General features: G+C 42.3%; 2 protein-coding genes and 1 non-coding gene across 17 annotated transcripts in view; 1 reads left to right on the top strand and 2 right to left on the bottom strand.

Annotated features, from left to right (window-relative positions):
• PCBP3 (poly(rC) binding protein 3) overlaps positions 1-23,595 on the top strand; it is a 217,042-nt gene that overhangs the window by 47,379 nt on the left and 146,068 nt on the right. For 13 of the 15 annotated variants that reach the window (XM_037065184.1, XM_037065195.1, XM_037065194.1 and 10 more), the window contains exon 2: positions 17,719-17,757. The exons of the other annotated variants lie outside the window; for them this stretch is intronic. The gene's annotated coding sequence lies outside the window, so the exon portion shown is untranslated. The remainder of the gene's footprint in view (positions 1-17,718; positions 17,758-23,595) is intronic. 15 annotated transcript variants of the gene reach the window in all.
• The window catches only part of LEUTX (leucine twenty homeobox), a 53,340-nt gene continuing 43,304 nt past the window's right edge, over positions 13,560-23,595 (bottom strand). Inside the window, 3 exon segments of the mRNA XM_037064842.1 lie at positions 13,560-13,702; positions 13,705-13,933; positions 13,936-14,076. Of these exon segments, the coding sequence (XP_036920737.1) occupies positions 13,560-13,702; positions 13,705-13,933; positions 13,936-14,076 (513 nt within the window).
• Positions 15,905-16,011, bottom strand: LOC119000370 (U6 spliceosomal RNA). The gene has a single exon (XR_005069302.1). It is a non-coding gene; the product is annotated as a U6 spliceosomal RNA (small nuclear RNA).

Here is a 23,595-nt window from a genome sequence, read left to right as displayed (position 1 = left end):
AGCACAAACTATAAGGAAAAATACTGGTTTATTTTACTATATTAAATAGAAAAATCATCTGTATAGAAGATAAAATTTATAGACTTAAAAGACAGACTACAGATAGGAGGACATATTTAAAAGTCATATAACTTAAAAAAAGAATGTTAAAGATATTGAAAGAATAAGCACACAGCAGATAAAGACTATGAAAAGATAGTTCAAAATGAGGAAACAAGAAAGATTATAAATATATGAAAACTCTGTAATTTTTCTGTTAATCCATGAAATATGAATGAAAGCAATGAGAGACCATTTCATATGTATCACATTGGCAAACATGAGTCAGTTAATAAATGTTGGTGAGGTATGGGGAAATGGGACCTCTTACTGCTTGACTGATACAACCACTTTGGAAATGAATTTGGTTATGTAAGTAAAGTTGGTAACATGCATATCATATAACCCACCAATGTCATTGTCAGGCATTTTCTCTAGAACTCACAGTGTCTGAGGGATGTGGTCCTTCAGTGTTTGTAATAGTGAATTGGTGGAAACTTCCTAATTGGCCTCAGGAAAACGGGCCTAGACATTTGTTCTATTGATACAGTAAAAAATCATTCAGCACTGAAATGAAAGAATCAGATCTGTGGATATCAAGATGCATAAATCTCATTAGCAATGTTGACTGTAAAAAAGTGGATTTCAATAGTACGGGTGCACTGTGGTAGTGTCGGATAGTTACACAGCCAGGAAAGGTGTAAACACTGATTGTGGAGGATGGTGTGCCATCTTTGCATTACGTCATTACCTACCTGGAGGGAAGCAGAGGTGATCTCTGGGCTACATAGTGCTTCAGTTGCATCTGCAGGAGCTGTTTGTAGAGACCTGAGCCAAATAAAGCAAAATGTGACAACTCTTTATTCTTTATGGTAAGTATGCAGATGCCTATTATGTTTATTTTCTGATTTGAGATAATCATTTTCAATCCATAAAGTTCACCACATTGACACATAAGGAAAGACAGGCAAGGGCTATCAAAGTGGGTAGGGAAAGCTGAACAACTGGGAACAGAAAACTTGGGTCATTGATTTTGCTTAAACTTCTCTAATCAGGACACCAAGCCTGGAAAGTAAAAGAATGCCAGATTTCAGAACTTCTGTAGGGAAGATCACCACTTGTCAAAATCAAAAGCTAGTAAGAAGAGGTGGAGACACATGCTAGACAGTGATTAGTAGCAAGGGCATCTCCAGATTGACCATGAAAGGTAAAAAAGCCAGTGGGAAATGGGAGGGTCGTAATATCTATGAGGAACATTTGCTACTATTTGGACTTTATTTAGGGCTCAGTATGTTAAATATATATAATAATTAATTTAAAAGCAATTTAAGCAAAATTAGAAATTATTGTTTTAAATACATTAGCAGTAAAAGCAAGCAGAAATACAGTGATGACAAAATTTATTACTGCACATAAACCTTACAAAATATATATGCACTGTAGTTTTAATGAATTGACCTGGCATCATTCCCCTTTGTGGGGCAGTTCTTTCCTCTGTACCTTTCTGAGAGGGCAGGTGACCTGGGCACAGTAGATCAGCAGGTGAGGCTTTGCACTTCAGAGCCATTAGTTGATAGGCTGGGTGACTTGGTCACAGGTTCTAGAATGATTTGGATCTTGAGTTCAGCCTGAGCTCCTGTTTCAGATTAAACTGAATAATGGTCACAGATAAAGTATAATAATGATTCTCATATGCTGAGCTTCCCACACGCTGGCCTGGGACCCTGTCAGCTGCTGCCCCAGTGCTGCCCCAGACGTTTAAAGGCACCTTGCTTTCTGGTCAGAACTTTGTATTTGAGCCCTCTGCTTTCTCCTACCTCAAGTCATGGAAACAGCTACTTGGCAAAGGACTTCTTTTTCTTCTTGTGAAAAGCAGTGTTAGATGCTAAAATCTTGGCTTCAGGCTGCATGTGAGTGTGATTGGCATGTGGTGGCCACTTTTAGTGAGAGAACTAGAGATGAACCTTTTATGGCCTTGAGTTCACAGTGATTTCCTCCTAATTTAATTGGATTATTATTAGGTCTATTAAAATTTCTTATTCTAATATAAAATCACCTGAATGTGTGCTTTTCTACAATATATTTACTTTCAGTTGTTGAAACTCTGACCAGAAATTAATTCTTCATCCTTTTTTGTAAGTCTCCTGTGTTTCAGTAACTCATTTAGTTACTTTGCTGGTGAATGCTGATCAGGCAGTTTACAAAAGGAACATAAGTACCAACAAATGTCAGAAGATACCAGCCTGTAGCTCAGTGGATTGAGCACCGGCCTGCGAACCAGACGATCTCGGTTCCATTCCCAGTCAGGGCACATTCCTGGGTTGCAGGCCAGTTCCTGGCAGGGGCCAGTTCCCAGCAGGGGATGCACAAGAAGCAACCATACATTGATGTTTCTCTTCCTCTCTCTTTCCCTTCCCCTCTAAAGATAAATAAATAAAATATTTAAAAAAAAGAAGATACCAGCCTGACTATTCATGATGAATGTATTCCTGTCATTCTTGGACCATCTTGTTGGCATATTTTGAGAAGGTTTATAATAAGGAGGTTGCTCTGGGGCAATTTTAAACATTCCAACATCTGAATCATAGGGGTGCCAGAAGGAGAAGAGGAAGAGCAAGAAATTGAAAACTTATTTGAACAAATAATGAAGGAAAACTTCCCCAATCTGGTGAAAGAACTAGACATGCAAGTCCAGGATGCTCAGAGAGTACCAAAGTTCCGAGGAGAAACACACCAAGACACCTCATAATTATATTACCCAAGGTTAAAGATAAGGAGAGAATCTTAAAAGCAACAAGAGAAAAGGAGACAGTTACCTACAAAGGAGTTCCCATAAGACTGTCAGCAGATTTCTCAAAAGAAACCTTACAGTCAAGAAGGGGCTGGAAAGAAATATTTCATTCAAGTTATGAAAGGCAAAGACCTATATCCAAGATTACCGTATCCAGCAAAGCTATCATTTAGAAAGAAAGGATAGATAAGGTAAAGTTGAAGGAGTTCATCATCACCAAGCCCTTATTATATGAAATGTTAAAGGGGCTTATCTAAGGAAAAGGAGAAGATCAGAAACTATGAACAGTAAAGTGACAACAAACTCACAGCTATCAACAACCAAACCTTAAAAACAAAAACAAAAACTAAGCAAACAACTAGAACAGAAACAGAATCACAGAAATGGAGATCATGTGGAAGGCTATCAGTGGGGAATGGGAGGACGATAATGGGGGGAAAGGTACAGGGAATAAGAAGCATAATTGATAGGCACAAAATAGATGGGGCGGGGCGGAGATTAAGAATAGTGTAGGAAATGGAGAAGCCAGAGAACTTACATGTATAACCCATGGACATGAACTAAGGTGGGGAGAATGCAGGAGGGGAGGGGCAGCAGAGGGGAGGGGGATAAAGGGGAGAAAAAAATGGGACAACTCTAATACCATAATCAATAAAATATACTTAAAAAAATAAAAGTGTAAGGAGTTTGGCAAGGAATCACAGAGATCCAACTCTCACACATCATTGTTTTGTGACTAGAGGGAGATGAGCTTCTGGAGGGCTCTTAGTCCTGATGTACCAGAAGCTTTAGAAATACTCAGTCATTTTGGCTGAAAATTCTATTCTTTAGAATTTATCTTCAGGAAATAATCAGATAATCACTAAATATATGTACAGAAAATGCTCATTACATCATGGGTTCAAATCATTAACAGTTGGAGGCACTCCAGATGCATAATAGTAGGGGATTCAGTACGTCAGTTACTGTGCTCTCACAGCACAATCCATTATTAGGTGGCCATTAGTGTTTACAGAAATGAGTCATGAGATGAAGAAATCCACCAGCATATGAGGCCAAAATACACATAAAAATAGTGTACATGATGTGTAACGGGTAGCCATATGTGTGTGCCTGTGCATGCATATTGTGCAAGTGTGTTTTTGTGTATTTTAAACACAAACCAAGTCCTGAAGGAGGTACAAACCCAAGGTCTACAGTGTCTATGTCTTTGAGCTCCTGTTACTGCTAGTATTTGTTTGCATGTGCTTCTGAGTTTTCTAAAATTTAAAAAGTGAACGTATGTCCTTTTTATACTCATAGAAAAGGTATGGTGAAAAGTCTGATTTTTGACATATAGAAACATTTTCCTAAGTATAAAAACAATGCAACCAGGCCCTGGCTGGTGTAGCTCAGTGGATCGAGCGCAGGCCTGGGAACCACATGATTGTGGTTCGATTCCCAGTCAGGGCACATGCCTGGGTTGCAGGCCAATTCCCAGTAGGGGATACACCAGAGGCAACCATACATTGATATTTCTCTCTCTCTCCTTCCTTTCCCCTCTAAAAATAAATAAATAAAATCTTTTAAAAAACAATGCAAGTAATATCAAATAATAGATAAGTTTCTGTATAGAAACTTATAGAAGATTTCTTTGAATATCAATGCATATTAGTAAAAGGCTGTTAATGGACATTTTCTACAAATATCACAAACATGGATATATTATAATGTTTTGAAAACACATAGGGTCTATCTCATTTTGTTTTAAAAAATATAAAGATAATGTTATAATGAGAAACTACTAGAAGAAAATACATTCTGCTGCTGTCATTGCTTCTTTTTGGGCATTGGAGATGCTTTTAAATATATTTCTTGCGCTTTCCAAGCCTTATACACCAAGAGCAAGCATGCATTTTACAATCACAGGATACAGACTCGTTATAAGGAGCAGGGACTGAGCACCTGGCCTTCTGTCCTTGCCAGAGCCTGTCACTGCTTGGCAGCTTGCTTTTGGGTAGGTCCAGGTGGGGGTGTGTGGAGCTAGTTCTTTGTCACGGGTTGAAAAACTGTTTCATTTGGAGAGTTGTCTAGAAAGTCTAGTAGATGTATTTTAGGCAACTTCAATACCCTGGTGAGAGACCAAACAGATTTTGGAAGTTGATAGTGAACAAAGTTCAGTATAATTTAAAAGGATTGAAATATGGTTATGCATATCTCTATTCACACACATGGAGTATGATGTATTTTAAATAGGAAATGAAACAAGTGATACCCCCTCCTGGGATGTGGCAGCTGCTGTGCATATAACCGTGAGCTTCGGAGTGGAGGAACCTTGCACTAGGGTGTGTAGAAAGATGAAGGACCTGCCGTCCCAGGGCAGGGAGCACAGCTGGCATGCTGCACAGGCTCGTGTTAGGCAAGGGGCTCTTGGGGTTTACATTCCTTGGTCTCCTTGATTACATCACCACTATGTATGTCACTGCTACACATTGGTGTCAAGACAGTATTTTTTGAGGTTGAGGGGTAAAGTTCAACACCCCCTGCTCTGGCTACCTTGTTTCTTTTCTGCTGAGACCATCACCAAGAGTATAATTACTTCAAAACAGTAACCGCATTAGTAGGTTCTGTGATGGGAATGAAGCTCCTTTAAACTCTAGTTAACCCCGATTTCTGGTTGGCACTGCAGAACTCTGAATTTGCTCTGCTGCAGGGGGTGAGTTAATGAGGAACTTGGTCTTTCAGATCTGGAGAAATTTGGACTCAAGACTGCCTTCCTCCTGAAGTCAGATCTTTGCAATGACCTATTTAGTTTTAGGTAAAAACAGTAGTGTATGCTCTTCCTTCACTGAGATCTGTCAAAGCATGAGCTCCTGTTTAGCAAAATGGAACCTATGAGTGGACGCCTAGGAGCTGCACTTGTGTGTCTCACCTTGAAACAGCCAGTATTATCTCAAGTCCTCATTAAGTGGTCTTTGGAAGTGGTAGGCTAAACATCCGATGGAATAGCAGCTGCTGCCTCCGTGCACTGCTCCTCTCTGCTCGCTTATTCTCTCCTGGCAGGAGAGCTCCAGAAATTGAGAATTCATGTCAGAAGGAGCTGCTCCAAGGGGAGCCCGAAGGATCCCAGCCCCACTCCCCTGAACAATGAGGTGGGACAGCCCATTTCATGACATGAACATTTAAGCTTTGATGTAAAACGTCAGCAGTGTCAAAAGGATGACAGGGGTGTTGGATTTGTGGATATGTGTACATGGCCATGGGAGGAAGAAAAGGCAAGGTCAGGGGCGCTGGGACTGGGATGGGGGCCTCAGTGGGATTTAGAGGAAAATCTGCTTCCCTTAGCTGTCTGCTGACGGTTTTCAGACTGCTGGAACATGGGGACCACTTGGGCCTGAGAGGGGCAGCGGGAGGACAGAACAGCCCCTCAGGAAGGGAGTGCATGCATTCCTGGTGGGTGCTCGTGCTTGTAAAAGTAGGAGAATCACAAATAGTCGTTTTAATAAGAGTATGACCATTCTTTGTATCTCTGGCTAAATCCACAAAAGGAATACAATTTTACTTGTTAATTTTCTCATTTCTGGTCTGCGCTTTTTAAATGTCTTTCCAAAGATAAAATTACGCTGTGGGTGTGGGTTACATATATGATGCTAGGGTGTCATGTTTCAACTGATGGCGATGGGACAGTCTGGCTCTGGGCTGCATCTCATGTGGCCAGCAGCGGCTTTCAACTGGGGCATGTAAACTCCAAACAGATGAGGACTTTTGTTCAGACATGTCCTGTTTGTGGTTGGGTTTGGTTTTGTGTGTGTGTGTGTGTGTGTGTGTGTGTGTGTGTGTGTGTGATTAGTTGAATTACAAGTCTCTTATGGTGGGTACAATGTCTTCATTTTTCCCCCTGCTTGTTATTTTATTCTGTGATTTTGAAGAAAGAGACAGAGAACCACAGATGTAGACACATTTTTTTTACAGCTGCTTCTTTTCCTTCAGGGCTGTACCTCCAGGGAGAATGTGCAGGCCTCCACTTGTTGCAGCTGCCTGTCTGTTCATTTGTCTTTTCGTGTGTGCACCTGTCTCAAAGGTTTCAAGGGCCCTCCTCCCACCCAGCACTCTTTTAGTCTTGGTTGGATGGTAGGGAACACATGTTGCTCCTGCCACCAAGTGGCTCACTTGGGGTGAGGAGTTGAGGCAGGGAACCCCCCAAAAAGGAAATGGCATAAACATGAAACAGCACATGACAGATGGATTAGAATAGGAAGACTGACAAAGAGGAGGGGGATCCTGGCAGGTGGTCCAGGGAAGCCTTTCTGAGGAGGGGGCAATGGAGCCCGTGGCCTGAGGGAGCTCACACAGTGAACCCCAGCTGCAGCAGCAATACTGGAGCAGACCCAGGGGAGGCGACCTTAGAAGGGTGGAGGTGGGAAAGGAGCACGAGGGCTTGGATGACATCCTCAGTGCCTGAGGAAGTTGGGTCCACCTTCCTGTTCTCTGAAGCTGACTCTGGCTGGAGTCTGTAAGGGAGCAGATGGTGGGCCAAGGTGGGAGCTGGTGGGAGGGTAAGGTCAGAGGCCCTGCTAAGGCAGAACTTGCTGGAGAAGGGTCAGAGAGGCGGGTGAAAAGGCCTAGATGATTCCTAGGGGGCCTGAGTAACTGAGGCAAGATGACCTCTGGAGGGTCAGGTTTGGTCTTGAAGTTTTGATCTAGACATCCAGGTGGCTTGGTCAGGTAGGCAGTTGATACAGGAGCTCAGGGCAGAGGGCAGAGTCAGGGCGATTACTTCAGAGGATCATTNTCCTAGGGGGCCTGAGTAACTGAGGCAAGATGACCTCTGGAGGGTCAGGTTTGGTCTTGAAGTTTTGATCTAGACATCCAGGTGGCTTGGTCAGGTAGGCAGTTGATACAGGAGCTCAGGGCAGAGGGCAGAGTCAGGGCAGAGTCAGGGCAGAGGGCAGAGTCAGGGCAGAGGGCAGAGTCAGGGCAGAGGGCAGAGTCAGGGCGATTACTTCAGAGGATCATTAGGGTAGCAAGTATTTACGGCAACAGACTGGGTGGGCTCACTTAAGGAAGTGAGTGTGGTCAGTGTAGAGAGGAGCAGAGGAGTCAGGTCCAACCCCAGGAAGGCCTGGCCTGGAGCCACCCAACAGGCCTGGTGCTCTGGCCCCAGGTCCCCATGTGTGCTCAGGGGCCCTGCGCTTTCTCCTGTCAGCACATTGCAAGCCGCTGGAAGCAAGTGATCCCATTGTGTCTGCCTGTCCCTGGGGAGACAGTGAGGCCATTTCTTCTGTCTGTGTCCCACTGTTGAGAGTTTAGGTGTCATAGATTTCTTCAGCCATGGCATTCAGGGTGGGGAGGAAGGGATCTCCTTTGGGCCTCAGACCCTGCTCCTGGACTGGGTCTGGTTGGCCTTGGTGGCTTGTCTCCCTCTCTGCTAGGTCATCTTTTTGTGGGCTTGTTTGCCATCCACATGTTTTCTTTGGTGAAGTATTTTTGCTCATTTAAAAAATTATGTTATTTTCTTACCCAGTTTTGAGAGTTCTTTGTATATTCTGGATACTGTCCTTTATTATGGGTTACTTGTTTTGCAAATATTTTCTCCCAGTTTGTAGCTTGACTTTTCACTTTTATAAGTGTCTTTTGAAGATCAAAAGTTTTAAATTTTAATGACATTCAACTTATAAATGTTTCTGTTACATACATTATGTCTTTGGTATCATACTAAGAATTGTTCGTTAAAGTGGCTTTGTTCCTGATTTGGGGGCAAGCATAAGTCTCACAGCCTTATGAATGATGGCGGCTGGTGGTCTTTCCTCAGGTTCAGAAAGGTCACTGAGGATTTTTTTCATGATTGATATTGAATTTTGCCAAATGCTTTTTCTGTGTCTATTGAGATTATCATATAATTTTTTATTTAGTTTTTCATTTTTAGTCAGTTTATATGGCCATCCATATAAAAATCAATTACATTGATTTTTTAAAAAAGCATTAAACCAGTCGCGTTTCTGGTTGGAATCCACTTTGTCATGGATTTTTTGTGTGTGTACTGTAGGATTTCATATGCTAAACTTTAAGAATTTTTACAGCTGTATTTATGAGGAATGTTGGTGTGTTAGTGCAGTGTCTTTTTGTGGTTTTGGTATCAGGTTAATGCTTGCTCCATAGGATGGGTTGGGAAGTGCTCCCTTATAGTCAGTTTTCAGAATGAGTTAGCAAAGAATTGGTATTAGTTCTCCCTTGAGTATTTGGTGAAATTCCCCATTGAAACCATCCAGTTGACTCTTTTTTTGGTGGAAAGGTTTTTAGCTTGAATTCAATTTCTTGAATACATATAGGGTTATCTAATTCTTCTTGAGTGAGTTTTGATAGTTTGATTCTTCTAAGAACTTGTTTCATTAAAGTTGTTAAATTCATTACCATGCAATAATTTCTAACATTCCCTTTGAAAGGGTCAGGCCAGTTTCCCAATCTGCCAGACTGCTCATGACCCAGTCAGGCCAGTTTTCCAACCCGCTGGATTGTCCATGACTCGGTTATTCTGACTCATTCGGTAGCCCCAGGCTTAATTAAAACTCTCTCCCGCCAGGCCCAATAGACATCTGGCCCCAGCCACAATGGCCTGTGGTCAGATTGATGCTCCTGTACCTGGGAACAGTCTCGCTCTTTACCTGACCCATTGTTCTGGCTCACATCCTGAAACCCTGAGGCACCCACCCAGAAGAGCAAGAGACTAACCCCTCCCGTATCCCCTCACAAATCCTGTGCCTTTTCTTTTAAAAACACCATTCCAGCCACCCCAGTTCCCTGCCCCAGTCCCTGGGCCTGCAGTCGGTCCAGACTCAACTGACCTAAGCACAGCATCAAATAAAGGCATTTAGATCAGATCATCTGGTTCCTCCTGCCTCTATCTTGCACATTTCTAACATCCTTGTTACGTTATATTTTTTATTGAAGTAAAATTTACATAAGGTGCAATTATTTATTTGTTTGTTTGTTTATTTATTTATTTGTAGGTGGGAAGGAAGAGAGAAAGGGAAAGAAACATCAATGTGTGGTTGCCTCTTGAGCACCCCCTACTGGGGAATCTGGCCTGTAAACCAGGCATGTACCCCGACTGGGGATCGAACTGGTGTCCCTTTGGTTCACAGGATGGCACTCAATCCATGGAGCCATACTAGCCGGGGAGCAATGAATTATTTTTAACGTGTACAGTTCAGTGACATTCATTGTATACAGTGTTTTGCAACTACCACCCAGTTTCAGAATTTTTAAAATTTATCCATCATTGCCAATAAACACTTCACATCCATTAAGTAGTCACATCCTGTTTCTCCCTTCCCCCACCTTCTGGACAACTAATCTGCTTTTTATCTCTATGGATCTACATATTTTGGATGTTTCATATAAATGGAATCATATACTATGGTGATCTTTTATGTCTGGATTCTTTCAGTTAGTATCGTGTCAAGGTTTATCTGAGTTGTAGTGTGTATAAGTACTTGATTCCTTTTTATGGCTGTAGAACATTCCATTTTATGGATATATTACAATTTGTGTATTCATTCATCTGTTGATGGACATGGGGGTTGTTTCCACATTTTGGCTATTGTGAATAGTGATACTGTGATCAAATATCTATTTGAGTCATTGTCTTCATTTATTTTGGACATATACCTGGGAGTGGGATTGCTGAGTCACATGGTAATTCTATGTTTGATGTTTTAAGGAACTGACAGTCTTTCCCCAGACTTGAATCATTTTACATTTATACCAGTGATGTATTAAGGTGTCTATTTTTCCACATCCTCTTTCAGCAATGCTTGTTATTTTCTGGTCTTTTGTTTATAGCCATCTTACTAGGTGTCAAATGAGTATCACATTGTGGTTTGACTTGTCTTTTTAATGTCCTTTGTATCAGTAGTAATATTTTACTTATTACTATTGATATTGGTAATTTGTATCTTCTTGACTTTTCTTCCTGATCAGTGTAGCTAGATGTTTATAAATATTATTGATCTTAAAAAACCAACTTTTGCTTTCATTAATATTCTGCATTTTTTATTGCTTTCCAGCTGATAGATTTCTACTGTCATTTTAATTGCTTTTCTTCTGCTATCTTTGGGCTTAATTTGCTCTTCTTTTTCTTTCTAGTTTTGTATCATAGAAGCTTAGGTTATTGATTTGAGAACTTTTTCCCCTTAACCTAGGCATTTTAGTACTACACATTCCCCTTATGGTACTGCTTTTGCTGCATCCCACACATTTTGATATCTTATGTTTTCCTTTTTACTTGGTTCAAATGCTTTCTAATTTCTATTGTGATTTCTTCTCTGACCCATGTGTTGTTTAGAAGTGTGCTATCTATTTTCAAGTATTTGGAGAATTTTCAAGATGCTTTTCTGTTACTGATTTCTAATTGAATTCCATAGTGGTATGAGATCATACTTTTTCTCATTTCAACTTTTTAAGTTTTACTGCATTTTTTAATGGCTGCTATGGTCTTTAAAAATCCATGATTACTTGAACAGAATGTATTATGTTATTGCGTAGAACAGCGATTTTCAACTGATGTGCCACAGCACATTGGCACGCCACAAGGATTTTTAAAATAGGCAATGCCAGGGGCACTGACCTCTTTTCCCTTCCTTAGACTGTCAAATAAAAAACTGACAACAGCCAACGTAACAATAGCCATCCAGTGTGAATGAATCAAAATTATACCTATTTTTTGTCAGGTAAGCAAAAATATATTTTTGGTGTGCTGTGGCATTTTAGTAATTAGTTTATGTGTGCCATGAGATGAAAAATTGCTGGTGCAGAGTTCTCTATGAATGTTAGTTAAGGAATGTGGGTGATGGTATCGAGTCCTCTATGTCCTTTACTGATCTTCTACCAAGTTGTTTTGGCTCTTTATTATTATTTAATGTCTTTTTTAATTTCTGATAATATTCTTTGCTCTGAGCCCTACTTTTTCTAACGTTCATATAGCCGTTCATATAACCCGAATCAAACTTTCTTTTGATTAGGTTTAGCATGGCACATCTTTTTCCATCATTTTTCTCTTATTTCATATATATGTTTGTGTTTCAAGTGGCTTCCTTATAAATAGACAGTTTTGGTTTTACAACACTTGGTAGGGTAAGCATTTCATAGCCAGATAGAATATCCATTCCCATAAAAACATTCAGGTAAAGATGACACAAGCTATTTGCATAAAGTGTTTAAACATCCTAATGTTCATAATCCTATCAACACTTTTGTTGGGAGAACAGCCTTTGTATTCTCTCAGTCTAATTGTAGTCCACACCAGGGCTTCACCAATGGATTTGGGCACTACAGTTCATGGGGCTTCCATATCAGGAAGTCCAGAAACTTCCCCACCTCCTGACCATTTTGGTGTAAAGGCTTTGGGCCCCAGTGAGGGGTTGAGTCAAAGGATCCTGGTTCTTTTGTCTACCTTCATCTTCATTTATCTCTCTAATTGTAGCTTGATGTAATTGTGGGTCAGATATATATTTATAATCTTTAAGTCTTGGCTTTCAAAATGTGTACAAACCAGGATACATAAAGCAGACTTGTTTGGGGCTCTTTAATCCTTTTGGCCTACTTAAAACTTTTGCTTGAACCCCATCAATATCCATTTTATTATACCTAACCATTGAGGGTGTGGGTGGTCATGCATTGGGCCAGGGCTGTTGTGGTTGGGGTCACATCACTGGCTTCTTCTCTGGAGTGCTCAGTGACACGGATTCTGGGAAGCTCCATCAGCTGAGATTAGCATAGGCAAAGACTGAGTGAGTCCTTAGTGGCAAAACTTAAGAGTGTCCCTGACAGCCACAAGGGCTGCCTGGGTCCCTGGTGGTGAAAGCTGCTGGAGTCTTCTGCTCTCCTTTTCCTCCAAAGGGGAGTGTCACAGTTGAGGGGATCCCTTTTGGTGACAAGCTGTGGGAGAATGGGGATGGATTGGCACAGGTAAAATGTTGCCTATGTTTTTCTATGTTGCCATCTTTTATTTTTGTGCTCCATTGGGTTGCTGTAGCTCTTGCATTATGCTTCAGAGCTCTCTCAGAACTATTTTCATAGGTGGTGTCTATTAATCATTGTTTTTCTGGAGGTGCGAGTGCTGGCACCTCCTATTCTACCAATCTTGCTGATGTCTTATTCCTAAATGTTTGTTGTTTCTTTCTTTCTTTCTTTCTTTGTGTAAGAAATAAAGATGGGCCCTGGCTAGTGTGGCTCCATGGACTGTGTGCCAGACTGTGAACCAAGAGGTTGCCAGTTTGATTCCCAATCAGGGCACATGCTTGGGTTGCAGGCCAGGTCTCCAGTTGGGGGCGTGTGAGAGGCAACCAGATCCGTTTCTCTCACACATTGGTGTTTCTCTCCCTTTCTTTCTCCCTCCCTTCCCCTCTTTCTAAAAACAAACAAACAAACATAAATAAATAAACAAGAAATAAACATGATCCTTGGGGGACAGTCATTTTTACACGGTATTGACTTTAGCTGGGGTGCTTTCATGGGGCTAGGGTTAATTGGGACATATTAGGACCCAAGGAAAACTGGCTGGCTTCTGCTTCCTTCTAAGGCACTGATGACTGCCCTTGATACTGAAATGAGGCTCAGAGGACAGAAATTTCAGGCAGTGATGGAAGATAAAGAGATTTCTTCTTATAGAAAACAATAAATAACTGGTCTATTTAGATTGGAGTTGACCCATTTCAGATTGGAAATGTCTCTCAGTTTGGCAGGATTTGGATCACAGATCTTTTTCAAGAGCTGTGGATGGGTTAGCCATCACAATTAAGATCAGTCTAGCCATACCCCCTTGACCAGGACACTGTGGGAAGAGGGACTGATCTAGACTGTTGGGTTGGTCATCCACGGCTAAGTAATACAGAGTATAAACTGATCTATGTCTCAGGGAATGGAGGCCCAAGGAGGATCAGACTCACCCAGACATATCTGTTGGAGATCATGAGGCTGAGAATCCCATGATGCATTCCACACTTAGGCACCGGACCCTCCAGGTTGCTCAATAAAAGAAGTCTTAGTTGGTTCATGGTCATAGACATTCACAGTGCCAGGACTCTTGGGATGAGTGTTTGTAGAAGTTACAGGTAAAGATTCTTCTGCTTTACTGAGATTATTTGGTTAGGTGCTTCTAGTGCCGGACTTGGCCAAGTCTGTAGCTGCTGCTTCCTCCTTTTGATGCGCTGGTTCTTGAACCAAGTCTTTGTTACTAACTCATCAATTTGAGTTGTTGAAGTTAAGTTCTGCTGTGGTAGCCCAGTGTGGGTACTTGGTCTTTTCAAATCTGTCTTTCAGTATTCTGAGCTGTTCTGGACTAAAAGGTTATGTGGTACTACCTAGCAGACCTTGGCTTTTCTGCCATAAATCTTTAAAAGGTAGAATGATCTGCTGTGTGTGTTTAGGAGCCATCTGAATTTCATCTTTCTGAGAGGTTCTATTTTTTATCCAATCTTAAAGTCTCTTTAATTCAGTTAGGATTTTTACACCAGTTATATCTAATGTGAATATTGATATGATATGCTATTGGTTTTTATTTGCCTCATTTTTAATTAGACCCTCATTTTTTCTTTTTCTGCTTATTTTGGGTTATTTATGACCAATTTTATCACTTTTACTAGCTTATTAGTTATACTCTTTGCTTTTAGAGGTTGCTTTGGGATTTATTGTATATGTTCTTAACTTATATTGTATATGTGCTTAACTTATCACTGCCTGTCTTCAAGTAATATTATACTCATTTACTTGTAGTGTAAAGCCTAAGAACTGCCCTGACTGGTGTGGCTCAGTGGATTGAGTACTGGCCTGTGATCCCAAGGTCTGCTGTGATTCAACTCCCAGTCAGGGCACAAGTGTGAGTTTTGGGCCAGGTCCCTGGTGAGGGACAGGTCCCTGGTGAGGAGTGTGCGAAAGGCAACCATACATCGATGTTTCTCTCTTTCTGTATTCTTCCCTTCCCCCCTCTCTAAAACAAACAAACAAACAAACAAACAAACAACACCCCCTAAGAACAGTAACTTCGTACCTTTTTCTGGCCTTTCTGTCATTGTCATGCCATTTTACTTCTTACAAACCCCACAATACATGGTTATTATTTTTGCATTGAATGATCTATTATCTTTTAAACAACCTTAAAAATTAAGGAAATACACATTTCTGTTTATTCATGAACTTTGTTTCCAGTGCTTTTCATTTCTTATTTGTAAGTCAAGATTGTCTTCTGATATTATTTTCTTTTTGTGTGATAGGCTAACTTTAATGTTTTTCCTAGTTCAGGTATGTTGGACATAAATTATTTTAGCTTTTGTCTGTTGGAAAAAGTCTTTATTTTGCCTTTTTATTTGAAAGTCATTTCTATTACGTATGGTACTTTAAGGTTGAGAGTTTTTTTTCCTTCATTACTTTGGAGGTATAATTTCATTAATTCTGGCTTGCATTGTTTCTGAAAAGCCCTCTGTCCACCATGTCTGTGTTTGTTTCTCTGTACATGATTTATTTATTTATTTATTTATTTATTTCTGTGTCTTTGTTTGAAGGCAGTATGTTTAATGCCTAAACAATGTTTCTTTACATATTTTTCTGTTCTTCACAATCTCAGGCAGGAAGAAATATGTCATCAAGCGAGAAAGCATCTGGTTTTCCCCCTCAGGCCTGCGGGTAGAGTCAGGGCTTGAAGTGGCCGGGAAGCTGGTGAGTGCTAGGACTTGCCGTGTGCTGCTGGACCTCACTGGATCTATTTCCACGTTAGCCCTGACAGTGAGGGTAGAGTGTGGAGGTGGTGATGAGCACTTGCAGTGACCTCTCCTCCTAGTAGCCCCTCTGATTCCAGCTACTCTGAGGAAAACAGAAAGATCTGTAGGAGAGGTGAGTTTGCAAGAGAGAGGACCACTGTTTTAAACATAGACTCCCATCCTGGGATGATCAACCTTAAACAGGCCATATGACCTCCCTCATCCTCGGTCATCTCATATTCTGAGTGGGGTTAAGACATTCTACCTCAAAGATTAGAATGCAACATTGTGGGACCTTCAGTAAGTGGCTAGGATGCAAGCTGTCTTTTTATTTAAAAAATATCAAAAATATGAACACTTCATGAATTTGCATGTCATCCTTGCGCAGGGGCCAGGCTAATCTCCTCTGTGTTGTTCCAGTTTTAGGAAATGTGCTGCCAGAGCAAGCACCATGTTTCTTTATTCACTGGCTGCTTTTAAGTTTTCTCTTTAGGTAAATTGATTATGATGTGCCTTGGTTTAATTTCCTTCGTGTTTTTTCTGCTTGGGGTTTTAAAATTTTTTTGGATCTATAGGTTCATAATTTTTATCAATTTTTTGTATTATTTCTTTAAATATGTTTTTGTCTCAACCTGGACTCCACTCTTAAGTCCTCAATTACATGTATATTTGTTTTCTTTTTTTTAGGGAAGAGGAGCTTTTCATTTTAGATAGTTTTTATGTGCACATATTGTTTTGTCTGCCTATTGACTAATCTTTCTTTTTGATTAATGTAACATTAATCCTATCCAGTGTATTTTTCACTTCTGATACATAATATTTTTTATTTCTAGATGTTTGATTTGGGTCTTTTTAAATACTTTTTATGTCTCCATAGCATGTAATCTTTTCCTCTATTTTCTTAAACATATATAGTACATTTATAATAGCTATTTTAAGGACCTTGTGTACTAATTATTTTGGTGTAATGTCTGAATCATTTCCTTATTGATCAACTGTTCTCATTATGAGATTTTTTTGAATGCTTGTTATTTTTTGAATAGGTGCAAGATACAGTGCAATTTATGTTGTTGGGTTCTGTATTCTTTTAAATATTGTAAACTTTCTTGTTAGAATCCATTTGAGTTAGAAAGGTTAGATCTTTTGGTGGCTTGCTGTTGGACATTGTTAGGCAGCTCTTAGTTTAGGACACCAGTTTCGATTGGTGCTAAGTGACTGTGCTGCCAAGGTGACACTCTTCCAGGAGCTCAGCCTTGTGTCGCAGGGCTCTCTGGTCTGGTTGTTGGGAACGACACATTTCTAGAGCTGTGGGCACTGCACCACCTGTTGTCCTGCTTCTTTCTGTTGGCTCTCTCTGATTGCAGGTAGTTTGCTCACTCACTTGTGCCGATCCGTGTTTGAGTGAAGACTGGGTGACATACCACCCCGCACCCCCAGGTCTCTGGAACGTTTCTCTGTGCAGTGTTCTCCTTTCTGGTACTCTGCCCTGCTCATTCTAGCTGTCATTGCCTCCCTGAATCTCAACGCTGTTTCTTCCTTTCAGGACTCTGCTTGCTCTTCCTGGGCCCCTCTTCTGCACTGTAGCCTGGAAGCTCCCCACACTGCAGTCTGCATTGGGATACATCACATTTTTCTTCCCCTCAGCGATCATTGTCCCATGATGCCTGTTTTCTCCTGTGTCTGAACATGCTGTCTCAGGTCTTTTGTCTGTTTCTCAATTGTTTGAGACAGAAGAGTCAGTCCCTCTTTCTGTCATGGATGGAAATGGATATCGTTCTTTGGCAGTTTCTGATACTTCCATCCTCTTCAGACTGAGGCTTTTGGGCTGCCAGGAATCTCCAGTAACGTCGTTTATATACTATTGAAGTCTTTGCACAGGCAGGTCTCCTTGGTCTGGTCACAGTTTAGGGCAGTCTAGGGTTCTGAGCATTTATTGATACTTTTTAAGTTCTAGACTCAGTTTCAAATCTAACTATTCTTTATGGGATTCCTTCTCTGGAAAACTGCTTTGACTTTCCAAACAATTGATTTATGATTACATTTTTTAAACAAATTACTTTGGTGTGATGAAGTCTGATGTCTAAGGTGATAGAACATTCTTTGTGTTCTTTTCTACCTGTGATTTTCAACTACAATCATTTTTTAACCTATTTACAGGGCTGTGTCCAGAGAGAGAAGATCTTCACGTGGTTCCATGTAAGTAGTGCTTCTTGAAATGCCTTTGTAGAGGGTACATCTTTAATTGAGTGATTCTTTCCACAACAGTTGATTTTTTAAAATCTTGTTTACACCCAAAGTCACATGTCTTGCTGCCCTTCTTTATGGCCTGGTTTTGTGTCACATGAGGGACCTGTCACAGGTCAGGGTGCAGCAACAGTACCAGCGATATGCACAATTTTCTGTCTGGCTTTTGTAGGACCAAAGTTGAAAAAGAGGCGGTTTTCTCCTTTTCCATTAACCTTTCTTCTCCAAAATTAACCTGACCAGACTGTCCAGTAGTGGACCTGAGGCCAGTTGTTAGTGTGCCCTGCACAGACACATGCCTTTTTCTCGTGTTCCAGTAGTGCTCACAGCCAGCAGTGATATGTGTGCTCTGTGCCCATGATGACGTGTCCAGGTCGTGTGGACACCTCTTTGTGGCCATGACTCCAGTTTTGCAAAACCACCTTGAAATGACTCCTTTTAAATTTATCCTTAAGAGATCTGTTTTTCTAAAACTTAATATTTTCTAAAAGTTTTCACAGCCTTGCATGGAATACAAATGAGCAGCTAATTTTTACAAAATGCCTGATTTGTGTCAGCTGTGCTGGTCTAAATGTCTTAGGCCCCACGTGCCCTGTGAAGTAGGTACTCTTCTACTCCCATGGCTCAAGGAAGTGACGACACCATGGTGGTCAGTGGTGAGACTGGGATTTAATCCAAGGCCTCTGACTTCATTAGCCTGAGTCTGATTCACAAGGGTAGGATAAGTGGGAGCTGCCTGATGCTGTGAGGTGAGCCCTGAACTCAGTGTCTGCCCTTGCCATTGAGTGGTTTCGGTAGCAGCCCCAAGTGGCCACCATGGAGTGCTGAGCTCAGCCATCCTGGTGGGAGGGCAATATAGGCACAGCCCACTGACCTTCCAGGGCCTGTCGTCTGCAGCAAGACAGTGACTTCATCAGCAGCCCCCTTGAGAGATGGTGGCAAGGAGTTGGGAGCATGTGCACATATGTATTTAGGACTGTTGGTTAACCCAGTCCTGAACATTTGAAGAGGAGCGTTCTTGCTTAACAAATTGTTTGAACAAAGACCTTGTTTGTTCTTTCCTTTATTTAGCAAGTATTGGTGGAATGTCTTGTGATGTGCCAGGCACTCTTCTAGAATACCTTTAGTTTACATCCTTGTGGGGGTTACAAAACAAGTGTTGTAAGTAACAGTGTGTCCAGTGGGGATGCTGCTGTGGAGGAAATGAAAAACCGGGAGGGCTCTGGGAGTGCTGGGTGCAGTTCTGAATGGGCAGTCAGTGCAGGCCCTGAGAAGAGAACAAGTGAGCAGAGCCATGAAGGGGGTGCAAGAGCAAGCCCTGTGGGTGTTGGAGGGCGAAGGGCTGCAGGCCCCAGGGGAGATGGAGCAAAGGCTCTGGGCGATGTGCCTGGCATGTTCGTGGAGCAGCGGGGAGGTCAGGGTGGCTGGACCCAAGTGGAGTGAAGGAGCAGGGACAGGAGCTGATGTCAGTGGGTATCAGAGACATATCAGGGCCGTAGAGGGACATCCTGAGGCCACTTGCTGTGTCAGGAATGGGGGCTGACTATGGGAGTGGGGATCCAGGGGGTCTTTTTTTCTATCTTTGTTGGATTGTTTTTTTTCAAACCGAGGCTGTTACATAGAGAACATCCAGATTCCCCCTGGCTTGGGACCAACATTGTAATTGTGCAAATCTGGATCTAATTTTCACAGAAACCCCAAGGGAAGGGCTTCTGGAACTCAGGCATATAAACAATGCCCCGGATACGCTGGGCCTCTTTCCCCATAGACTTTGGTGTTGTCCAAATTTCTCCGCCCTAGTTTGGACTGACTGCAGTTCTGGAGATGAATAAGCATGCCTGGGTGGGCCAAGCTGTCTGAGTTACCCACCCTGTTGGCGCAGCACAGCGCCCGCTGGCTCTATGCCATAAGGAGAGGCAGAGACAAATAGTGTGTTTGAGCCATCAAGACTGCAGTTCCAGAGGGCTGCAGCCGGGATCCGGGAATTCCCTGAGGCTTGGTTAAGTGAAGGCAGCCAGCTTTTTATAGGGCACCTGTGGCCTCTTTTGCAGGTTTGAAGGGAGCTGTTAGGAACACTCATCTGGTTGGAACAGAAATGGTTCTACCTCTCTTGGCAATCCTGGTTGAGTCCTGCAGTGCCTTCCAGTGGGATTCCTGGGGGTGTGATGAGCGGTATGGAGCTCATCTGCAGTGGCTCATGCCCAGGGGAACTGGTGGTTTGGAAGAACTTGGGTTTCCATTTTCACATCTCTGAGAACTTTCCACACTTCCTTAGACTGAAGTGAAGGGCAATCTGACTTAGTGAAGCTGAAGATGGGCTTCTGGCCTCAGTGTGATGCTTGTGCTTAGATAAAGCTGGGGCTCCTGAAAGCCCCCTTTGTTAGGCAGAGGGGAATTGGGGATCCTACAGCTGGCTGGCGGTGGAGACCCCTCCTTGCCCAGCCCAGGCCTGGGCCTTAGTCTACACTAAGAGCAGGAAATTAAGAGATAATGATAACAGGAACTTTGTTGACATTTTTATTTACTTTGAAGTCTTTTAGTCTTTGTAATGCTCAATCGGTTATTTGCTTTTCACAGCATTTTTTCACAGCTTTTTCCTTGCATTACATTAAGATAACAACTTTCACTATAGACTTGGAAAATTTGGAACATTAAAACATAACTTTAAAACTCACTTAGACAGGAGGACTATGGCAGTGAGCTTGCTGGCCAGGACTCCTTCTTTAGAGGCCCCCTTCCTGCTGTGTCTTTGGTGACCCTGCCACACATAGGCTGCATGCAGTTCACAGGGTAGCCCTGCGATCATTTTCTCGTGAACACCCCTGACTCCTTCATGTAGTTGAGTGTCCACTAGGCACAATAACAGCAGGGTATTGCAGGGAGACCATGCAGCCCTGCAGACTGGCCAAGGGACTTGGCACAGCCTCCATCCCCACCCCGACTCTGGCCACACATCCCTGGTGGGTTCGCTTTTATCTGAGGCCATGCTTACACATCTGATCTTCCTTCCTCAGATTTTAGTCTCAGCCGGTGCTGTGCCTCTTTCCCATCTGGAATGCTGCCAACCCGCCCCTCCACTTGGTGCTCCCTGCATCCCAGCACAGGCCCTCTCTCCGTTACTTAGGGACTTGCTGCTGCCTCCGTTGTGCCGCCTCACTCCTGGACCTCAGTTTCTTCTTCCTGACAGATCACCTCTGTTAGTATCTAAGATAACTTGATAGCTCCCATCTTAAAATTAATTTGAAAATTCCTCCCTTGATTTTCAGTCAGATTGGGAGATTAAATTTACAGTGACCTCTGCTTCTTTTAAAAGCCCACTTAAAAGGGCACAACCTGCCAAGAGATCAGAGAGAAGGTGACAGAATTTGGAAATTTGGGGAAGTAGGTGGACAGAGGGATCTAGCAGATCTGAAAAACGGAAATCTGAGAGGGGTGTGTGTGTGTGTTGGGAGGCCTGGGAGGTGAATATACTGCACTGCAGACAGTTACCCCCTCCACCAAGTCTCAGGACTCATTCTGAAAATGGGGTGGTAGGAGAGGGGTGGAAGGAGGCAGCAATGAAAATAGGGCCGAAATAGGAAATTAGTGGAAAGCCTGTTTAAGAAGCAGTCAGACTCCCAGCCCCCTCCTCCAGCAAGCCTGTGAATCCTTCCCCACCCTGGTTGAAGACTGCAGGTTCCTCCCCTGGGGGGTGGACTAGAGCCTTTGGGCCCAGTGGAGGGAACAGTTCTAAAGAGAAAGTGGAGCTAGCTCCTGCCCTAATGGCCCCACAACACTGGAAACCTGGGTGGACTGTTGGATGTGTGTGAGTAGATCAGGCTATTGTTCCCTGCTATGTTTGAGTGATCCCTGGCCAAGTGTTTGGAGATAAATTGACATAAGCACACAGGACACTTAGCAAACCCTTATTAACTCTAGGAAGCACAAGAAGGGAGATGCAGCAGGCGGAGGAATAAGGTCAGAGAGCTCCCATGTGCATGTCCTGACAGTGCGTATTGGCGATTGATGGTCAGACCAGAGTGGGCAGAGGTGTGTGGGTGGCTCTGAGGGTTAATTTCATGTTCATAGTCAGAAGTTAGTGGATGACTCAGACTGTAAAGTCAAGAAGAGCAAACTGAACCTGGGAATTAGAAATGTAGAGAGAAATACCAAAAGAGGAGAGAAGAACCAAGAGAGATGCCTGTGGGAGGGGACATTGTTTTCACCCTAAGTTTCGTGGAATTCTTTGGCTTGAAAACCATGTACATTTACAATTTTGTTAAAAATAAAATTGAAAGGTAATATCGCAAATGCTGTTTTTCAAAAAAAATGATTATGAAAACAAGGCCTCTCCACTCTCTCCTGTCTCCTGCAGGGCCAAGCTGGACTGTGTGGGCCATCTGGTCCTCCCCAGCAGGGCTTTGTCTGCACGATTGGGCTGGTTCACGTGGTCTCTGCTTCCCCCAAATCTGGTGAAAAAATCTTTCTCCTCAGGGGCTTGAGCTCTGCTCTTCAGCTTTAGACCCATAGAGTAACCCTTTCCCATGAGGCCATGCATCTCAGGTCCCCATGTTTGTTTGTGTGTCTGTTCTGTTTCTCTCCCACGCATGTGAGCCACTCTGTCATGATGCTCAGTGAAGACCCTGCTGGTGGTTGATACTTGGGGGGCTGCTGGGCCTACGGCACTGCTGCAGACATTTTGATCTGTTTCACTCCAGGTTTTCACCAGAGGTCAAGGTGTATATACAATTCTGTGCCGTGCTTTTAAACTGAATGATATACTGCAAAATGTTCCATGTCTTTCAGTTGAAAATCTTATTTAAAAAAATTCTCACCTGAGGGTATGTTTATTGATTTTAGAGAGAGGGGAAGTGGTTGGGAAACAGAGAGGGAGAGACATCAACGTCCACGCCCTGCCTGGGGATCGAATTTGCAACCTTTTGGTGTATTGGGACAATGTTCCAGCCGAGTCACTGTGCCATGGTGAAAGTCTCAGTTTTTAAAGGTTGTATGGTTTCCACTTTATGGATGTAGGTATTTATTAACTCATTCCCTTCTTGTTTAATAAACTTGGGTTTTTCTCAGATCTGTCACTGATTTGAGTATCCTTGAGCATAAATCAGCTTCCCTTCATTGTGAGGCAGTATGCAGTATTCATCCACATGGAATTCCTGGCTCAAAAGACATGGATATTTTAAGAGGCAGAATGTGTCACTGCCAAATTGATCTCAAGGTGGCTAGATGAGAGCAGCATACAGTGCCTATGTTGCTGTGTCCCTGAGAACATGGGAAACCAATGTAATGTGTACAGTGGATCAAGCTTTGTCGCTATAGTTAGTCTTTTCCTTATATGTAAAACTGTTTTATTGAAGATATTATGCTTTTACATTCTTGGTATTTTCCCCAGTCAACTCATTCATCTTGTAATCTGATGTTGGTGTTTGGGGGCAGTTACATCAGTATTTTCCTTTGTAACGTCATCATCTATTGTGTTTACATTTAGAAACCGCTTCCATCCTGAAATTGGGTGGTCACTTACGTTTTCCACTTTTACTTTTTGCATTGACCCATGTAATCCAGTTGGGATTTAATTTGATATGTGTTATTAGGTGAAGGCATAAGTTATTTTTCTTTTCTAAGTACTAAAAAGACTTATTTGTTGAAAAGTACTTCCTTTCCGGAAGGAGCACCCACCTCTCACGACAGCATGGATGGAACTGCAGAATATTATGCTACGTGTTATAAGCCAGGCAGTGAAAGACAAACACCATATAATCTCACCTGTAAGAGGAACCTAATGAACAAAACAAA

This window comes from Sturnira hondurensis, unplaced genomic scaffold, assembly GCF_014824575.4.
Source record: "Sturnira hondurensis isolate 20B ecotype Veracruz unplaced genomic scaffold, ASM1482457v3 Scaffold0015596, whole genome shotgun sequence".
In the NCBI taxonomy this organism is placed as follows: Eukaryota; Metazoa; Chordata; class Mammalia; order Chiroptera; family Phyllostomidae; genus Sturnira; species Sturnira hondurensis.
The sequence above is the reverse complement of the archived record's forward strand: the minus strand, read 5'-3'. Positions and strand labels throughout refer to the sequence as shown.